Source organism: Dendrobates tinctorius, unplaced genomic scaffold (genome assembly GCF_039654945.1).
Source record: "Dendrobates tinctorius isolate UK_male_01 unplaced genomic scaffold, ASM3965494v1 ptg000084l, whole genome shotgun sequence".
In the NCBI taxonomy this organism is placed as follows: Eukaryota; Metazoa; Chordata; class Amphibia; order Anura; family Dendrobatidae; genus Dendrobates; species Dendrobates tinctorius.
Window position 1 is genome coordinate 6,301,639 of NW_027361752.1, and position 21,785 is coordinate 6,323,423.

Sequence of the window (21,785 nt, forward strand, 5' to 3'; positions counted from 1 at the left end):
CGGGTACATGAAAGAATGAATTGGGCCATGTATCGTGAGATTTTGAGTGCAAACCTCCTTCCATCAGCAAGGGCATTGAAGATGAAACATGGCTGGGTCTTTCAACATGACAATGATCCAAAGCACACCGCCAGGGCAACGAAGGAGTGGCTTCGTAAGAAGCATTTCAAGGTCCTGGAGTGGCCTAGCCAGTCTCCAGATCTCAACCCTATAGAAAACCTTTGGAGGGAGTTGAAAGTCCGTGTTGCCAAGCGAAAAGCCAAAAACATCACTGCTCTAGAGGAGATCTGCATGGAGGAATGGGCCAACATACCAACAACAGTGTGTGGCAACCTTGTGAAGACTTACAGAAAACGTTTGACCTCTGTCATTGCCAACAAAGGATATATCACAAAGTATTGAGATGAAATTTTGTTTCTGACCAAATACTTATTTTCCACCATAATATGCAAATAAAATGAAAAAAAAACAGACAATGTGATTTTCTGGATTTTTTTTTCTCAGTTTGTCTCCCATAGTTGAGGTCTACCTATGATGTAAATTACAGACACCTCTCATCTTTTTAAGTGGTGGAACTTGCACTATTGCTGACTGACTAAATACTTTTTTTCCCCACTGTAACCCCTGACTGGAAATTTTGAAAGAAAAGAGGAAAAGAGGAAAGGTAGCACACCTATATTTTAAGAAGGATACATGGAAGCAATCTTGCTATGCTTTGTAGGGAAATTTTGTCAAACTACACTTATCTGGATGACAGTGACATGAGGACCAGTTAAATGGTAGTCAACCAATCAAGAAGGGCTAAGGTGCAACACCACAAGTTCATAAATCAGCTGAGTGGAGCTCAGAAAAAGACAGGAAAACAAGTTAGGCCAGGGTCACACTCGGGACTGGAGTGCGCAGCTGCATAGAAATACATGTGCCTGGTATTGATGCGCGAGTTTCTCGCATCACACTCGAAAGTGTGACACAGCCTCAGACTCACTGTTACGGGCTGACGGAACGCACCAAATAATAAAGGTGGTAAGATGTGTGTTCGCAGCCTGGGTCCACCGTGCAGAGATGGAAACCTGCTGCTCAGTAATGGCGGAGACTATGCGGCAAAATAATAAATGAACACACGCGGGTTAGCATCACCTGGTGTGTACAGGAGCGAGTTCTGTTGATTCACAGAACCGATGTAAATCACAATGTAAATGCCGAAGCTTGTCAAACTCACAGGGCTTGGCCAGATGAGCACTAGTATACAGACACAGGACTCCACCCCAAGGACACGGGGTTAGAGTCCCTCTAGTCCACTAGCGGAGCCAGCAAAGGAGAAACAAAGGAGTAACGCACAAGTGTGCACTGCACCTCTCTGGCGGAAGCCAGTAACCACCCAGACAAAGGAGGAAAGCGCTAGACCTGCGCACAGCGCCGCGCTGGCGGATGCAGCCACTAGGTGCCTTGTGCTGGATGGCACAATATGGCGCTGAGAGAGGTGCTGTGATTAGGAAGCACTGTGGCACTAGGCTTAGGCTAGCTTCACACTAGCGTTTTGGGCAGCAGCGCACGGCCGCCGCTAAGCCCCGCCCCCTCTGGTCATCTCCGCCTAGTATCGCACACAGCTGCATGCGATCTGCACACCCTATCTTTAGCACTAGTAGAATTCTGTGTGCGCTGCACCCTTTTGATGGTGCACCGATGTGCGCCGAATGCACCATGTTGCATTTTGGTGCGCTCAGAGCACCGTCAAAAGGGTGCAGCACAAGCAAAATTCTACTAGTGCACGGTCAGCGCACGGTCTGCGCACCATATGCTAAAGATAAGGTGTGCAGATCGCATGCAGCCGTGTGCGATACTAGGCGGAGATGACCGGAGGGGGCGGGCAGAGGACTGGGCTTAGCGGCGGCCGTGCACTGCAGCCCAAAACGCTAGTGTAACGCTAGCCTTAGCCACTACAAGGCGCTGACTTAAACTAAGATAACCCTACAACATGCATATCAAAGGGAAGGGATTTCATAATAAGTCATTCACCAGATCCATGCATCCATCATCACACACACAAGTTATAATAACTGTCTATACTAGCGCATGGCCGAGCGGACTTGCAAACCTTTTATAGCAAGACCTTCCTGATGGTCCAATCCGAACTGGAGAAGGACCTGAGCATGTGACTTCTGATCTCCAATGAGAGATCGTCCCACAGGCATGCTCAGTAGACCGAAAGGAGGATTTAGTCCCTGGAGTAGCTCGCTGATGACCAGCGGGGGTAAACCTAGCCTCTCTGCTGCCTAAGGCGAACAGCAAAATGATGCCCCCCCCCCCCCCGCACACAAAGTAAATTTTCATATCTATCCTGTAAAACTGAGTACAATAGTGGACATTGATTTAGATAAATAGAAAAAAAAGTGTCCAAACACAAGGATGTCAGCGCCATCACTCGCACATACAAGAACAACACAGAAGTATCCAGAACAAGAGTCATTAATGGAAATGGTAGGCCTGGCACAGGGCAGGACTGGGACAAAAATGCAGCCCTGCCATACAAATCCCCCCAGCCCACAAACTATAACACTCATCAGCCCCGATCAGTGAATTTTTGCTATACTTCGTCATCCCCTCATCACTCTCTTATAGGAGTTATTTGAAGAGCCACATGCGAATGGCACCACAGTGTGTATGATCGACCACAGCTTCATTTACATGGTGCTCTTCAAAGCTACATTTCCCAGGATCATGGGGGTTCCAGCAGTCAGATCCACAACAAACAGAAAGTCATCCCCTATCCCCACAAAATGCTCCATACAGTATTATGGGCCCCATATATTACTTAATACAGCATAATGGGCCCCATATATTACTTCATACAGCTTAATGGGCACTATATATTACTTCATACAGTACAATGGGCCCCATATATTACTTCATATAGTATAATGGGCCCCATATATTGCTCCATACAGTATATTGGGCCCCACATATTACTTCATACAGTATAATGGGCACCATATATTACTTCATACAGTATAATGGGCACCATATATTACTTCATACAGCATAATGGGCCCCATATAATTCTTCTCCCAATACCCAACTGCTCTTGTCTCCTCAGTGTATTCTGATCCTCCATACTACTTGGCACAGGGACATCATTAACTTTAAGTATATAATTGTCCACTTGGACTGATAGTAATAATGATTTGTTTGTACCCTGTTGTCTGGGGCTGGCCCTCTTTATGGGGGTGCTCAGGGCATATGATTATACACCAGTAAAAAGTATGAGAGGCTCAATGCGACCAGTGCCATCTAGTTTCCTACCCCTCTTATTCTACTGGTACTGTGGGCACACTGACTGGTACTGAGGAAAAGAGAAAGAACAGAGAGAGAGAAAAAACAAAACAGAGAGAGAAAGAAAGAAAGAAGAGAGAGAGAAAGAAAGAGGGGAAAGAAAGAAAGAACAGAGTGAGAGAAAGAAAAAAGAAAGATTAGAGAGATAAAGAAACAGAAAGAGAAAGAAAGGTTCTATGAAGATACTATAGCAGCACGGCTCCCACTGTAGTGCCCACCTGAGCCTCCCGATGCAGGACATATCATGATCCGCTCACATGGCCGGCATCCCCGAGTCCAAGGCGATCCTGCTGTCCGCACTGATGGAGGAGGACACGATGATGGATCTGAAGCATTCCCTGAAGTGCCTCCATGGTTCCGGTTCCGTCACAATCTCCTCCTGAAATTACCTAATTTCCGGTCAGCTTCTAGCACGTCACTTCCAGTGGAGCATCACATGCGAATTTTAAAGTGCTCCTCGCGGCTCCGCCGTGTACTCCTGTGTCCGCGGGAAATGTAAGCTCCCAGCTGGGGCAGTGAGGCAGACTCTCTCTCAAAATCGGGACTGTCCCGTTGAGAGGTATGAATGCTCCCCACCATACACCTTGTACATGTATGGCTCCACACACCACATATACACGGTTACGCTTTTTATGCCACGTAAACACACGGCTCCGCTCTGTACAACTCGCACACACAGCTCCACTCAGTACACACATGGCTCCACTCCGTAAACCTTGTTCACTTGCGGCTCTGCTCTGTACACCTTGTACACACGTGGCCATGCTCCGTAAACCTTGCATGCACATGACTCCACTCTGTAAACCTTGTACACATGCGGCTTTGCTCCATACATCTTGTACACACGCTTTCCGCTCTGTACACCTCGCACACATGCGGCTCCGCTCCGTACACCTCGCACATGCGCTACTCCGCTCTGTACACCTTGCACATGTGCTGCTCTGCTCCATACACAGGCGGCTCCGCTCCGTATGCACACACAGCTCCGCACACATCTCTGCTCCATACACATCATACACATGCGGCTCTGCTTCGTACACGTGCAACTCCGCTCTGTGCACCTCGCACACGCGCGGCTCCACTCCATACACCTCGTACACACACGGCTCCGCTCCGTACACCTCATACACACACATGGCTCCGCACACCTCGTACACACACGGCTCCGCTCCGTACACCTCGTACACACACGGCTCCGCTCCGTACACCTCATACACACACATGGCTCCGCACACCTCGTACACACACGGCTCCGCTCCGTACACCTCACACACACACACGGCTCCGCTCCGTACACCTCACACACACGCGGCTCCGCTCCATACACCTCACACACACGCGGCTCCGCTCCTTACACCTCACACACACGCGGCTCCGCTCCGTACACTTCTCGCACACGTGGTTCCGCACACCTCGCACACACAGGACTCCGCTCCGTACACCCCGTACACACACAGCTCCGCTCCTTACACCTCGCACATACACAGCATCGCTCCTTACACCTCTCACACACACAGCTCCGCTCCTTACACCTCGTACACACAGCTCTGCCACATCCACCCTGTAAACCTCCACACAGCTGGCTCAACTCGCCTTATTATAGCTGATGACCAGCATGCATTGCTATAGCTGGACCAGAGGTGACAGCAGCAACCAAACTCACAGTGCTAGTCTGAGCAGAGCGCCGGGATCAACGAGTCTGCTGAGCAGCCTCCTCTGTGGCCTGAGAGGAATGGGTGACCGCCACAGGCAAGGCTCGGGATTCCTGCTGTGCAGTGACAGGAACCTGATGCCTGACACTCGCCATCAGACTGTCAGAACAAACGCTCTGATGGATAAATTGTGCAACACAGAGGCTGTAAAAGATGCAACACTATTAATGAAGCCCAAAAATTATTTTAACCTCTTCATGACCGGAGGTATTTTAATTTTTGCGCTTTCATTTTTTGCTCCCCTTCTTCTCAAAGCCATAGCTTTTTTGTTTTTTGGTCAATATTGCCATGTGAGGGCTTGTTTTTTTGTGGGATGAGTTGTACTTTTGGACTATACCATAGGTTTTAACATATTGTGTACTGGAAAACAGGAAAAAAATTCCTAGTGTGGTGAAATTGAAAAAAAAAGTGCAATTCCACAATTGTTTTTTGTTTTGCTTTTTTAATAGGTTCATTAAATGCTAAAACTGACCTGCCATTATGAGTCTCCAGGTCATTACTAGTTCAAAGACACCAAACATGTCTAGGTTCTTTTTTATCTAAGCAAAATTTGTTTAAAAAAAAGTGCGCTATTTTTCTGATACCGGAAGCGTCTCCATGTTTTGTGATCTCGTTTTGGGTGAGGGCTTATTTTTAGCGCATTGAGTTGACATTTTTAAAGATACCATTTTGGTGCAGATACAATCTTTTGATTGCTTGTTATTGCATTTTAATGCAATGTTGTGGCGACCAAAAAAACTTAATTCTGGCATTTTTACTTTTTTTCTCGTTACGTCATTTATAGATCGGGTTAATTCTTTTTTTATATTGATAGATTGGGCGATTCTGAACGCGGCAATTGCAGATATGTGTATGTTTGATTTTTTTATTGTTTCATTTTGAATGCCGCAAAAGGGGGGTGACTTGAACTTTTATCTTTAATTTTTTTATATTTTTAAAAACTTTTTTTACTTTTGGCATACTTCAATAGTCTCCATGGGAGACTAGACGCTGCTATAACCCGATCGCCTCTGCTACATACAGGTGATGATCAGATTACCTGTATGTAGCAGAATTGCTCACTTGCTATAAGCGCAGACCACCAGGCGGCGCTCATAGCAATCCAGCAGTGACAAACATAGATGTCTGCTGGAGAACTCTGGTTTTCATGCCAACTCATCGGCATGTGACACAGCCACCAATGGGCGGGATTTCCAGAGCACTTGCCAGAAGAGCGTGTTAAATACCTCTGTCAGAGTTTGACAGCAGCATTCAACGGGTTAAGAGCCGCAGGTGGATCGCGATTCCTCCCACAGCTGTTCAAAACAGCTGACTTGCTAGAAAAGATGTGGGCTCACCGCTGGAGCCTACATCAAAGAAAGGGTGTCAGACATGTCAGAAAGGGGTTAAGCTACAAATACATGAATTTAAGGAAAAAATAAACAAATAAAATTGTCCCCAAAGGCGGACAATCTCTTTAAGACATCAAAAGTTCCAAAAGCTCAATGTCTGCTTACAACTGATGTTTTTCAGGAATTAGCTGCCTTGAATATTGATCTCCCAAATGTATGCTGGGCGACCAACCATGCACACATTTCAAAATGTGACAATTCGGCAGTTAAATCCTTTCTGGTTAAGGAAGGACATGGCAAGAAATGCTATGACTGGAGTCCTGATTATTCTGTAACAAACATGAAATGTCCCTGCCTTGCATAGTTTCTTTATTACTGACTAGATGAAGATCTGTCGCTTCATCTGTTCAATCTTCATTGAATTCTGCTTTTATTTCGCAACCTTTTCTAGCATATTTATTTGAGTCTCCAAAAAGCCATCTGTGCAATATTTAACACTAGTTTTATATGCTCTATCTACATCTGCACATTTGTACTAAGCCACATTGATAAATTACACCTGGATATTCTCATCCACATTTACATCTATTTCTCTGTCACTTGATTAATAGGTTAATTTGAGGATTCAAGCTGAAGGAGAACTGAAGTGACCCCAGAAAATGTCACCATGTGAAGCAGCAAACTTTTCAAGAGGTAAAAGGTCATCATGGGAAATAAGATTTTTTTTTCTGCTTCTCCACTCATTCTCTAGTAGGCTAAAGTTTAGAATAACTAAATATATCTGCATGACTGTATCACTTCTGTGTACAACCTCTCGATTCCAGTGTATGGATCTCTTTGTGCATATTAGGTCTTATTGTACCTCATTGCAAATATAATAAATGAAAATTGTGGAATACAATACAGGACGCCCCCTGAGGAAGGAGCAGTACGCTCCGAAATGCGCGTCGGGGTCCTGGCCGCTGTATGCTTCATTTCCACTTCGTCCAGGTAATACTATAGACCCTGTGTAGGTCCATATTATTTGAACATTTGTTCTCTATTATATATATTCGTTACTGTCAGTTAGTTCCTGGTGCCCCCCGCTTATCATGCTAATGTATATTTTATTTACCAATTATGGGGCTACTTTGCATGAACTCCTGATTACTGTGACCATACGGGGTTGTTATCCTGTTCGATGTGGGTGACATACTAGGCCTTTTGTCTAGCCTTTGGTGATTCCTTTTTCCCCCCCTCTCATGTACCTTTGTCCAATTATAGATCATTAATAAAGTATTGATTTTATGTGACATTTTTGACTGCTGGCCGTTTCATTTATTTTTGACTCATTGCAAATATGACAACTAAGTAAAAACAATTACAAGTTCACAATTGTAGTAGTGTTGACCGAAAATATGGTTATGGAAATCTTGCAAAGAAACCAATGTCAAAGAAAAGGTGGCAGGGCCCCTCACAAAATATACTATGGCGATAGTCACTTCTCACGGCCAAGCCGTAAGTCAGAGTGGTCAAGGAGTCCAAGGTCAGAAGCCAGGATGGTACATCACAAACAGAAGGAAGAGACAAAAGAGTAGTCAGGTAAAGTTCTGAGGTCAGAGTACCGTGAGGATAATGGATCAGAGCTGAAGGGGTTAAACAGGCAGATTGTCAGAACAAAGTGCAAAGTCAGGCAACAGATCAAGCATGTCAAGGCACAGGAGAGCATAAAGGACAAACCTCACAAGATGAATGTAGATCTGGCAGTATTCTGGGAAACTCATCTCAGTTAAGAAGCATGGCCATTAATTGGAATAATGAAAACATGAGACAGCCGACGCCCCACAGTCACAGATTGGCTAGTTGAGCTGTCAACAAACACCGACAGCTCAGCACGCCTCTGAATCAGACTGGATGGCCATGCTGTCAATCACTGTACTGACAGCTTCAGCACGCCCCTGTACTGGATTTGATGGTCGAGCTGTCAGTAACTGCATCCCAGACACCTGAGAGGTGGAATTGTGACATATACTCTGTTTATCTAAAAATAATTAGATACACAAAAATTATCCAGGAACCAGGGCACCAGACGTCCTTAAGTAACTTTATTGGTACAAAAAATCTAAACATTTCGGCCATGCAAGGCCTTTATCAAGCCATAAAAATTAATTAGATCCACAACATAAGTAAAATCAAGGAATAATTCAATGTTCAGTGAGCATCAGAAAGACACAAAAGATTAGAGCTGTTTTTCAGCTATGGTAGTTATATTTCTGAAGAATTGATTTACTCAAGCAGCACAGCCCACCCACATATTCTTCCAACTGCCAAAAAAGAGCAGAAAAGAAATAGGACTAATTAATAGACATAATATCAATATTAGGGGTTACCCTTAGTTATCCATGTGGGTCGAATAGTCCTCACTTCTATCTCTTGTATTACCAGCTTTATAGACCCTTTTAAGGGTACTCCAAACTGGGACATTACTGCGCATTTTCAGGAACATAACGTACCAGGTCACAACCGGAAGTTTAGAAATAAAGATGCCCTGGGTACAGCGCACAGCAGCAGTAAGGAGAGCCAGAGAGGACTAGTGGTGGGCAGTGAGCAGCAGAGGTGAGTGGTGAGGTGAGTATTGGTTGTTTCATTTTTTTCTACATCTATGATCTCTACAGAAGCCCAATAATAATAAGGGACATTTGATTCAAAGAAAATAAATTTGCCGCATTTCAGTTTTCCTGGTAAAATCTGGTGTATTTGGTAAATGTGAATCCTGGCAGATCAGCTCATCTCTAGTCCTGACTAGTCATGGGCAAACCCATGGATGTTCAGATGAATGAGAGGCCTAAACAACTATTGTTTGCCAGGCTGCCATCTGCATGACAGCACGGCAAACACGGCCTCTGATGGCCGGTAAGATCTTAACACCAGTAAGAGAGCTGCGGTTCCTACGCTGTCAGAGAGAAAGTTCTCACGCAGCGGTGTCGTAAGTGAGTGTCATGCAGATCACAGCTTGGGAAACACCTTATGTTTGGGGCGCCGAACTCAAACATTAAAACAGACTTCCTGGAGAAATCAATGTTCGGGGTTCATTTCCGAACAGTACTGAACTTTACTGTTCAGGTTCGCTCTTCACTAGTCCTGACCCCTTTCAGCCCCCCACTGTTCTGTTATTTTGCAGTAAAGGCGTGGGCAACCAAGTTTAAAAAATAAGCCCCTATATGGCCATGTTGGAGACTTTTGAAATGCAGAGATGAAAGAAAATTATGCCACTAGATTTACAGGGTATCAAACAACTCATGTCATCTGTAAAAGCAAAAAAAGTTGCCAAAAAGGGTAAAAATTTAACTTAAATGTCTTCAAAAGGGAAAAATTACAATTGCTGTCCACATTTCATATTATTTGTTAACTGTAGGGATTGACATATTGAACAAGAACACAAAAGAAAAGTTATGATCTGTATGTTTGGGTCACAATAATGGAATCTTGCTAATCTAAGAACATGTACCGTTTCCTTCAAAAATATAGAAAAGTGTCAGTAGTGACAACCATTTAGGCACATAATAGAAAGTTTCTCTTTTTTAGATTACATAGTATATACTGTATTTGTTATGAAGCAAATTCCTCATATATATTTTCATAGTCTTGTACGCATGGAAAAATGGGTTCCGCAACAGTATCACGATAAATGCACCATGATACATATTCAGGCTGGAGGAGTAATGTAGCACCCATTGAAATAATACAATTATCACAATGACTTTAACAACAAACAGCAAACAATCTCAAACCCCTGTGGATTCAATTTACTAAGAATAGATTTTTTCATTTTATCTTTCCACTCTAGAATGACTGAATAAACTTTATTGACACCAGAGAATGGCTTGCACATTTGCCTGCTGATTAAAAAAAATAAAGTCTGAAAATGAAAGCAATGTTGTATGATAAAATGATTGTAGTAATACCATGTTGAATGTTAACACAATTGTCATTTTTTTTCCTTCTAGAATAATTTTTGTATTACTTGTTTTCTATGTGATGAAGTCTTTGGGGGTCAGTCGAGAGAAGTACAGCACAATGATATAATTCACATGTGTCTACACACAGAATTTTACAATACAGTAAATAACCACTTAGTGACAGTCAGTTTTTACAATTCTCACCACTGTCACTTTATAATGTTAAAGGTCTGGAACGTTTCAACGTATCTCACTGATTCAGAAATTGTTTTTTCATGACATATTGTACTTCATGGTAGTGATAAAATTATTTGCTATAACTTGCATTTATTTATGAAAAAACTGAAATTTGGCAAAAAATTTGAAAATTTTGCAATTTTCAAACTTTTAATTTTTGTACCTTTAAATCAGAGTGTGGTGTCACACAAAATAGTTAATAAATAACATTTACCACATGTCAACTTTACATCAGCACAATTTTGGAAACGTTATTAGGGTTAAAAGTTGACCAGCGATTTCTCATTTTTCCAACAAAATTTACAAAAGCATTTTTTTAGGAACCGCATCACATTTAAAGTGAGTTTGGTAGATCAATAAAACAGAAAATACCCAAAAGTGACACCATTGTAAAAACTGCACTCCTCAAGGTGCGCAAAATCACACTCAAGAAATTTATTAACCCTTCAGGTGCTTCACGAGAACTTAAGCAATGTGGAAAGAAAAAGATGAACATTTTAATGTTTTCACAAAAAATTTACTTTGGAGCCAAACTTTTTTTTATTTTCACAAGGGTATCAGGAGAAAATAGACCACAAAATTTGTTGTGCAATTTCTCCTGAGTACACTGATACCCCATATGGGGGACAGCAACTGTTTGGGCACATGGCAGGGCTCAGAAGGGAGGGAGCACCATTTGATATTTTGAACTCAAAATTGGCTAGAATCAATGATGGGCGCCTTTTCGCATTTGGAGATCTCCTGATGTACCTAAACAATGGAATCCCCCCAATTCAAACTCCAACCCAAACACAACCCTAACCCCAGCACACCCCTAACCCTAATTCCAACCCTAGCTATAACCCTAACCGCAACCATAACCCTAATCGCAACCATAACCCTAACCCAAAGACACCCCTAACCCTAATCCCAACCCAACACCACCCTAACCCCAAAACCTCAATCTTAACTCAAACAAAACCCTAACCCTAGCCCCAACTCTAACCCTAGCCCAACCCTAGCCCCAACCCTAACTTTAGCCCCAACTCTAATCGTTGCACAACCCTAGCTGTAACCCTAATCCTAGCCCCAACCCTAAACTTAGCCCCAACCCTAACCCTAGCTTTTTCCCCAACCCTAACCCGAGCCCTAACCCTAATGGAAAAATGGAAATAAATACTTTTTTTATTTTATTTTTTTACCTAAGGGGGTGATAAAGGAGGGTTGATTTACTATTTTTTATTTTGATCACTGTGATAGGGTCTATCATAGTGATAGAAAATGAACCAATAGATCATATCAGAGGAGAGAGAAATAAATGGGAAACCGGCCTTTTTTTTGCTGTGGACGGTGACCTTAAAAACTGACCCAAATCATGTTCTCCAGGGTCTCAGTTACCCCTGATAGCCAATACCCCAGAGATTTTCTAACCTTGGGGGACACTATACACTTTTTAATGGCGTTGTAGAATGATGAAAACCCAAAAGTTATTTTCTCAGTAAATTAGAATACTTTATCACACTAACTCGAAAAATGATTTTAAAGTCCGAAATGTTGGCCTACTGAAATGAATGTTCAGTAAATGCACTCAATACTTGGTCAGGGCTTCTTTTACATCAATTACTGCATCAATGCAGTGTGGCATGGAGGCGATCAGCCTGTGGCACTGCTGAGGTGTTATAGAAGTCCAGGTTGCTTTGACAGCAGCCTTCAGCTCGTCTGCATTGTTGGGTTTGGTGGCTCTCATCTTCCTTTTGACAATACACCATAGATTCTCTATGGAGTTAAGATCAGGCATGTTTGCTTGCCAATCAAGCACAGTGATACTCTTGTTTTTACCAGGTATTGGTACTTTTGGCAGTGTGGACAGGTACTAAGTCCTGCTGGAGACTGAAATTTCCATCTCCAAAAAGCTTGTCGGCAGAGGGAAGCATGAAGTGCTCTAAAATTTCCTGGTAGATGGCTGCCCTGACTTTCATCCAGATAAAACACAATGGAGCTACACCAGCAGATGACATGGCTCCCCAAACCATCACTGATTGTGGAAACTTCACAGTAGACCTCAAGCAGCTTGGATGTGGCCTCATCACTCTTCCTCCAGACTTTGGGACCTTGATTTCCAAATGAAATGCAAAACTTACTTTAATCTGAAAAAAAAACCCTTGGACCACTGAGCAAACAGTCCAGTTCTTTTTCTCCTTGGCCCCGGTAAGATGCTTCTGGTTTTGTCTATTGGTCATGAGTGGCTTGACACAAGGAATGCGGCACGTGTAGTCTGTGTCCTGGATACATCTGTGTGTGGTGGCTCTTGAAGCAATAACTCCAGCAGCAGTCCACTCCTTGTAAATCTCCCCCAAATTTTTGAATTGTATTTTTTAACAATCCTTTCAAGGCTGCGGTTTTCACAGATGCTTGTTCACTTTTTTCTACCATACTTTTTCCTTCCACTCAATTTTCCATTAATATACTTGGATATAGCACTCTGTGAACAGCCGGCTTCTTTACCAATGACTTTTTGTGGTTACCCTCCTTGTGGAGTGTGTCAATGACTGCCTTCTGGATATCTGTCAAGTCAGCAGTTTTACCCATCACTGTGGAGCCTACTGAAACAGACTAGTGGATCTTTTTAAACACTTAGGAGGCCTTTGCAGGTGTGTTTTGTTAATTATGCTAATTTACTGACTTTTGGGTTTTCATTGGCTGTAAGCCATAATCATCAACATTAACAGAAATAAACACTTGAAATAGATCACTCTGTTTGCAATGACTCTATATAACATATGAGTTTCACTCTTTGTATTGAAGTACTGAAATAAATTAAGTTTTTAATGATATTCTAGCTTTGTGAGCAGCTCCTATGTATACAGTATATTGTACATGTGCTTATAACAAAATGCTTCCACAAATGTGGGCAATTGATTGCAAACAAGTCTTCTTATTTTGAACACCCAAAAAGGTGATTTTCCTAAAAAATTCATTCAATACCATATTGCAAAAATGATTACCCCCCAATGAAAGTTTTAGAGCCCCGTCACACATAGCGACTCACCAGCGATCCCGACAACGAAATCAACTTGTCAGGATCGCTGGTGTGTCGCTACATGATCACTGGTGAGCTGCCAAACAGGCAGCTTCACCAGCGATCAGCAGCGGGTGCATCACTGTGTACATTAGTTACCAGCGCGCTGATCCTGGGAGCTGGCAACTAAGGTACACATCGGGTTTCTAAGGCTACTTTCACACTTGCTTTTTTTGCGCAGCGCACCTTGCTCAGTGCAAATGCACAGAAAAAACGCATCATGCGTTTTTGTTCTTTTTTGCGGTCTTGTGTGCGTTTTTTGCGCTGACGTGCGCATTACCATGCGTGCGCATGCGTTTTTTGGGGCAAGTCGGATGCTCAAAAAATGCAACAGAGTGCATTTTGTGCGCCCGAGCGCACACTACAAAAAAATGCATGCGCATGCAAACACGTACAAACGCATGTGTATGCGCTCCCATGTTAAGAATAGGAAAAAGCAGCGCAAAAAAAATGCAAGTGTGAAACCAGCCTAAGCAGCGCGCGTCACTTAGAAACCCAATGTGTACCTTGGTTACCAGCTCCCTGCATCAGCGCACTGGTACTAAGGTACACAGAGGGTTTCTAAGCACAGCGCGCTGCTTAGAAACCCTGCATTTACCTTAGTTACCAGCGTGCTGATCGCTGGTCGCTGGTCTCCCGCCTGTCACACGCAACGATCCGTGCTGGCCAGCGGGAGACCAGTGATCAAAAAAATGTCCAGGGTTTTCCAAGAACGATCAGCAATACCGGCAGGGGGGCCGGTCGCTGATAGGTGTCACACACAGCGATCTCGCTGGTGAGATCGCTGTTACATCACAAAACTTGTGACTCAGCAGCGATCTCCCTAGTGAGATCGCTATGTGTGACGGGGGCTTTAGAAGCAAAGTTCTAATTAACTAGAATTAAACAGCGAAGCGTTACTTATCAGTCAGAATACTGTAGCAAAAGTGATACAAACATTTATCAAAGATGGAACTGCATCCATGTCACAGAGAATTTAACAACTAAACAGGAGCGTCTTCTCATTGGAAAGATTAAAGAAAACTGACATGCAATTTTATTGCAGTTATCTAAAGAAGTAGAAAGCCCAACAGGGTGAGTGTTTCCCATTACACATCATAGCATAAACTACAGAGGAATGGCATGGAGAGCCGGTGTCATCCATGAATGAAATCTCTCCTAAAGACCAAGCACAAAAAAGTCTTGCTCACCTGGTATGGTTGTGCAAGGAGGCACAACACTGGGAACAGTTGGCAAACATGGGTGATCCTTCCACCGGTATGCTGCCCTTCTATAATAATATGGAGATGATTTTCCTCTCCCAAAATTTTTTTTCCTCCATGTGATATTGTGAGTAAAGAAGTTTCAGTGCGCTTCCTTCAGAGGATTCTTAACCAAATGTGGAATAAGAGGGTTATATAGCAAAAGACCAACTATCTATGATGTTGAATCAGATGACATTTTATTGTGATGAGTTTGTGATTTGATGTTTATCTCTCAATGGGAGATCGATATGCTGGAAGGTTGCCAGATTATGGTCTGAGGCCTACTCGAGTAGCGGAGAACAAACACACACAGAGACAGGGTATGTATCTGCACGATGTTCCCCCTTTCCTGATTTAATTAGGTAGCTTATATGCTCATTTGAGTAGGCGGTAACATTACATCATCACATTTCATTGGACAATTGATCATTCAACAGTAAGCATAAATGGTTCCAACCAATCATATTCATATTCGTTAACCAATCAGATTGTACTCGGCTGTTAATTATTAGTATTTGTGTAGACGTGCTGAAAGCTTTAATAGGTCTTGGGTAAATTACACAAGACCCCAATATTATTCTCATTAATCTATCCTCATGACAGTTATAGCTCCATTAGCCTCATTAACCTGTCTTACTAAGTATTCATGGCCCCAGTATCTACCTAGCATGTGGACGTGTAGTTTCAATGTCCAACTGGGTGCAGTAAACAGTTTATCCATCACGTACAATTTCTTATGAAGAATAAGGTTATAGGTAATCATTATCATGAGACAGCATTTTCATATACAGAGTATGCATGTAAGACCCCAGAAATACATTGATATTAAAAGGACATACAGAATTCCCTGTCAGTCCCCCCTTTTGAGAACAGATATGACTCTACCATTCACATATAGGTACATTCAAAGGCCTAATGCCAGTGTCGGACTTCCTAACCCTTCTTCTGCCGAATTCCCCATAGGGAAAGGGAGATCATATCTAATTCTCAACCTCAAACCATTTGCTCATAATCATTATTGTAAGGTTTCATTGTAATATACATAGTTTTAGTAATAGACGCATCAATCAATCTTTGAAGTAGTCCTCTGATACATGGTATGCAGCAGCATCCACAGGTCACAAGTACTGCTGCTACTACTGCCAGAGAGATGAGGAAGCTGGACACAAGATGACTCCATCTACCGAACCAGGATTCCAACCAGTCCATGAAGGGATTGTTGATACCCGAATTTTCTGCCAATTCTTCGGACAGGGATGTAAGACCCTCCAACGCCTTGGTGATACTTCCATCCGACGTTGGGCCTAATTGTTCAGCTATCCCTTTTACTGCATCCCTTGTGTAATTTATAAACCTTTGCTGATTATAGTAAATATAATTTATCCAATCCACATTTTTATTAATTGTCACCCACCAAAAGAAAATTGATTCAAAACCTGCTGCTATCTGGTTCCTGGCCTTGTACTCATCCGGTACCCCTCTGGGTACCCCTATATTGTCTATATAAACTCTAGGATCAAAGGACCCAGCAGGTACTGACCTTCTATTTCTGTGTAGGGTTTCAACATTCATTCCACCTCCTTTAATCTCTTCTGATGAAATTATTTTAAATGGCATGAGTACTTGAACTAGAGCACAGCTGCCAACCCAACCTAGTGGCAACCTAGGCCTCAATTTCATATCTCCACATAACCACCATATGTCACTCCTTGCTATAGTTTGGTTTTGAAACCAACTGGCTTTAAAACCTCCTGTATCTGTATTTATTGGGATGGTGTTGTGACAAAACTCTGAAGTTAGATTTCCTACCCATCTTCCTGGTCCTGTTCTCAGGAAGCAAGTGTAGTCACCTGGATATGCATAAACTCTAGGTGGTACCTGATCAATTTTTGCTATTGGATACCGGACTGATAGAGATTGACACAGAACATTATCACTAGGGTCATATGTGGCATTATACAAAGCTAGAATACACTGTAAGTCTACTTGATCCTGTTCTGAATATCTGAGGGGAATAGTCCCTAAATGGGGCCTAGCGGTTGCGCATGCAATACAATCAGTTTTGTTATTTTGCTCTGTAGTATACTTCATCCATAGCAACCATTCATTCCTCTCTGTGTAGCCTGTTTCTACGGCTAACTTCTCCTCATAGCCTAATTCTCCAATTCCATCAACATCCAACATTTCTCCTGACCTTTGGGGTTTGTCCTCCTCTTGTTCCTTGTCCTGTGCAGGAACAGCTTTTAACCAAAATGTTCCCTGCTGAACCTGTCTACCTGGGGTATACAGTCCCAATACATAGAGACCTTCATCTCCAAGAGAGGGTTCATCCAGTGTTATAAGGAGAGGATTGCAAGAGAATCTCCAGTCCAAAACCTCTGGATCACAACCCCATTTTGGAATGGGTACAGCAATATTCATCCTCTTGAGGAGAGGCTTTCCTGATGAACTAACACGAGTCATGGCTTCCTCTGGCTTATACCCCCATGACGTTCCCGTGTTCCAAGCTGCATCTGACCAAGAATTACAGTTCTCATTTCCAGGTCTAGTTACACAGATATATACCACCGCCCCTTCAACTCCTGTTAGATATTTATAATTGGGGTTGCTACTCTTCTTCCCAAATTTAAGATTCCATTGACACTTCACTATCCGACACAAGTCCACCCTAAATGTAGCTGTTGCTGCCTTGGTGTCAAACCACAAGGTTACTGATGTGCTATTCTGAAGTGTCTCGTCCATTTGTCCTTCTTGCAGTAGAGCTGCCAACATCATCAGGGACAGGACCCATATTCTTCCACTCCAGGACCTCATAGTAGCTTGTGTAGACCGGTCTTCCGTTTAACTCTACGGATGTGGCTTAGCGGGGACCATCAACCAGTGGCTCCAGTGGTCTTCGTGTCTTTTGGTCAGCAACCAATGTCTGGATTAACTAAAATAGAATCAAAAACTTATTTATACACAAATGGGAGTCCCTTTTGGACTCCGGACCTGCTGCAGGGGTTGTCAAATAGTCACAACATCTATGTGGACAAGAGAGTACCTCAGTTGTGGTAGCTTCTGACATCAGGAAGGCCTCCAGTCCCCTGAAAAGAGATCAACACACACGAGCACATACTTCATACATCTTACCTTGGGCAGCCTGTATGAAGTCAATCTGTAGTCATTGAAACGGATAGGAGGGCCCAGGCGCACGTGTATATCTATGGCATCTTTCTAGTCTATCTGTGTTGTGCGCATCTAATCTATGTTAATGTAAAGCTAAACAGGTGGACCCAGCATCTTTCTTCAGAGCACATAGTTTTTGTCTTCACTCACGTGCGTTGAGTCATGAGCCATCACATGGTGCAAGGATTTTGGCAAACATACCCACTGTCCCACCATCCACGGTTCTGAGCTCCAGCTTCCGACCAGACTTCAGTCTCTTCCCCGGTTGGTGACCGAGTCAGAGCCTGTAAGATACTTAAGTCTAACTGGTTATCTTTAATGCTCACCATGACCAGTGGAGGCGCCTCAGGGGTCTCCCAGTACCTTGGTCTTCTGGCTGATTCCCAGCCACTTTGTTTGCTTCGTGCTCCACGGGTTCCTTCTCATATGTACCCTCACTTCCACTATGGCAACCTCTTCCAGGGCCTGTTGATGTAAGAAAAGACCTTTTCTCCCCATATGGGGCTGCAGTTGTGGGTTCACCTGAAAACAATGACTTGTATATGTGGTGTCTTGCTTACCTTAAAGCCCCCTAAACGCCTCAATGAGTGCCGTCAACTCCACCTCCCCTGTAGAGTTATGAGGGAGGAGTGGTTCTGCTTTCTACTATCTCATGCTGTGTGATCGCCATACAACCAGGTTCTTGGACCTTCCGGAAAGAAAAACTCAAAATCCAGATTAATGAGAGATACCTTTATGGATTAAAAATATTTAAAAATAGCTGACTCTCCTCTCTTCTCCCCCCCCTTTGGAAATCACCATATTAATACCGAATAGGGGGCAGAGTGGTGGATTTCCATTACACATATAACGGGAGTTCCTCTTTTTTTTTTTTTTTTCTTCTCTCTAACACATACTAAAAGCATTCCTTATCTTTACTACCTGACAATTGCCTTCCATGGATATCTAACACTGCTTCAAGTCAAAGGCAACGTTGTACCTTGAACCATCTGCCTCTCCTTTTTCTTCTTATCAACATGCATTCTAAAAAAAACTTGACATTATGAAAAACTAGCTGTATACCTTCTACAAATATGTATTATGCTATAATGTGAATCCAGTGAGCAAAGCCGCAAGCTGCGCTTCAACCAGGTACGTCTCTGGTTGGCCATTATTTAATGGACATCTGGCAAGATTATAATTTTCTATGTCACTTAATGAAATTCCGTCGACCCAGGGAGTTGCAGGAATACCATGCACATTGAGCCTAAACACTTTATACTCTGGAAATCTGTCTGACAGAAATCCAAAACCAGTGAGCTGTTGGATATACCCTCCTGGTATAATTTTGACAATTCTCCAACCTTCAGGAGATATAATCAACATTAATCCAAATGTGCAATTAGGGCACGACATTTTCTCATGGAATATCTGGCACACACACACACACGGCAAGCAATACAACAGAATTTCACACATGAGATCATGCACTTCCACTTATCAGCAGAGAGTCTCAAAGGTCATTCACATTCCTTCACACAGATTCAGTAAACTGTTAACTCCTTAAGCTTATTACCTCCTGGTGCTCCTGCTAAAAATCCTATCTATGTTTTCTGGTTGATACTTGACTGTATTGGGGCGAAAAATTCTCCTGGCTTGTCCTAAAATGTAAAATGCCTATGGCTTGCGGACCCGTACTGACTGCACTTCGCTAACTCAATGTACAGGCCGCACCTAGACCATATCTCTCTATCTGCCTCTTTCTCTGGTTGCTATTCACTTATTCTCTTAATATACGCTATTACTGTGTGCCCACATCTCAACAAGTCTACTTCATTATCACTGTGCTTAGCAATATCCATGCCGACTGTACTACACCAATTCGATACATAGACTGCGTCCCGTTGTTTTATGAGGTTCCCGCTCAATGTTTGAAATTGCGTGTCCTAAACTGAAACTGATCAGTTGATAGGCATCAAACCCATGGGAACCTTGATAAGAAGGTTAACTATTTAGTGGTCTGGCCAGACCTCGTGACCCACCTGGTCACCTAACACTAAATCTCTACGTACTCAGTATGAGATGGCACTTCTCTACAGTTATAATAAACCTATATATACCAGAGAGCAAATCCAATTAACTATAGGCAGACTAATATGACCCAAATTTTCTTATTAGCCCAGTAAAAATCTTTTCCCTCAACTAAACCTGCTGAGCCTTGTATACTCAGAGATCTTATTTATCAACCAGAAGACTAAAGCTATCATTAGTATGCAGGCTAATGTAATCCCTACTACCTCAAAGTTCTTTAGCACCATTAGAGGGCAGTTTGTGCGTATCAGACAGAATAGAAGGTGGATAGACCTATCCTGTCTGTAACGGCATTTTAACACCGTAATAGTACCTCTAGCACTCTCCAAGAGGACGTACGCAGCCTTCTTTATGCGTATGCCGCCAGAGACGTGTCCTCACATGAATCCTGGCAAGCCAGTTTACCATGGAGAGACGCTCCCAAGGGGCAAAAACACAGTAAAGAATTCCTAGTACCCTCAAGGTTGGTTCAATCATTCATGCGCAATCATACGTAGCAGCTTTTAGGTTTCTCCCTCCAGCATACGTATTATGTATCACAAGGATATTCTACGGTTCTTAGCGCTGGTATGTAAGAAGACAGACTATACTGTACCCCAAGAGCCGGTTCAGAACATTTAGCAGAGGGGAGACACAGAATTTGTAAGAATCAATGGCTCTTACCTTCACCGGTGATTTTGATCTGTGTGTCCTCTAGGCCGTCAGTCTGCGGGTGCCGGATTTCAGGATACTGGGGTCTTCTGTTGTAACCAGCCCGCCCAAGGAGACGCCAACTGATGAGTTTGTGATTTGATGTTTATCTCTCAATGGGAGATCGATATGCTGGAAGGTTGCCAGATTATGGTCTGAGGCCTACTCGAGTAGCGGAGAACAAACACACACAGAGACAGGGTATGTATCTGCACGATGTTCCCCCTTTCCTGATTTAATTAGGTAGCTTATATGCTCATTTGAGTAGGCGGTAACATTACATCATCACATTTCATTGGACAATTGATCATTCAACAGTAAGCATAAATGGTTCCAACCAATCATATTCATATTCGTTAACCAATCAGATTGTACTCGGCTGTTAATTATTAGTATTTGTGTAGACGTGCTGAAAGCTTTAATAGGTCTTGGGTAAATTACACAAGACCCCAATATTATTCTCATTAATCTATCCTCATGACAGTTATAGCTCCATTAGCCTCATTAACCTGTCTTACTAAGTATTCATGGCCCCAGTATCTACCTAGCATGTGGACGTGTAGTTTCAATGTCCAACTGGGTGCAGTAAACAGTTTATCCATCACGTACAATTTCTTATGAAGAATAAGGTTATAGGTAATCATTATCATGAGACAGCATTTTCATATACAGAGTATGCATGTAAGACCCCAGAAATACATTGATATTAAAAGGACATACAGAATTCCCTGTCAATTGGCTAAGTAAAATGCAAAATTTTATAAAAGACAATAAAAACATTAAAACATTTAAAAAAAAAACACAACACGTTTTGACCATGTAGGTCTTCATCAGGTGTACAATAAAATGATTTTGCTGTAAGCTATTTATACCCCATTTTCATTAGCAATGAAATAGTGAGTCAGAAGAACTGTACTATATTTCTAATTGGAAGTATTTGCTAATATTATTATACCTACCACATATTGGGATATGATCTTGAATATAGTAATATTCCTTTAATAGCA

General features: G+C 42.7%; 1 protein-coding gene across 2 annotated transcripts; it reads right to left on the reverse strand.

Moving 5' to 3' along the window:
- Positions 1-15,196: 15,196 nt before the first annotated feature.
- Positions 15,197-20,997, reverse strand: LOC141097332 (uncharacterized). 2 transcript variants are annotated; one of them, XM_073584417.1, is made up of 2 exons: positions 20,752-20,997; positions 15,197-17,773 (listed from the first exon to the last, which is right to left on the reverse strand). In XM_073584417.1, the coding sequence occupies exon 2, from the start codon at positions 17,662-17,664 to the stop codon at positions 15,844-15,846; it is 1,821 nt and encodes a 606-aa protein (XP_073440518.1). In that variant the 5' UTR covers positions 17,665-17,773; positions 20,752-20,997; the 3' UTR covers positions 15,197-15,843. The 2 variants fall into 2 exon arrangements, with proteins under 2 accessions (XP_073440518.1, XP_073440517.1); XM_073584416.1 differs by having other exon boundaries at positions 15,197-17,782; positions 20,752-20,993.
- Positions 20,998-21,785: the final 788 nt, after the last annotated feature.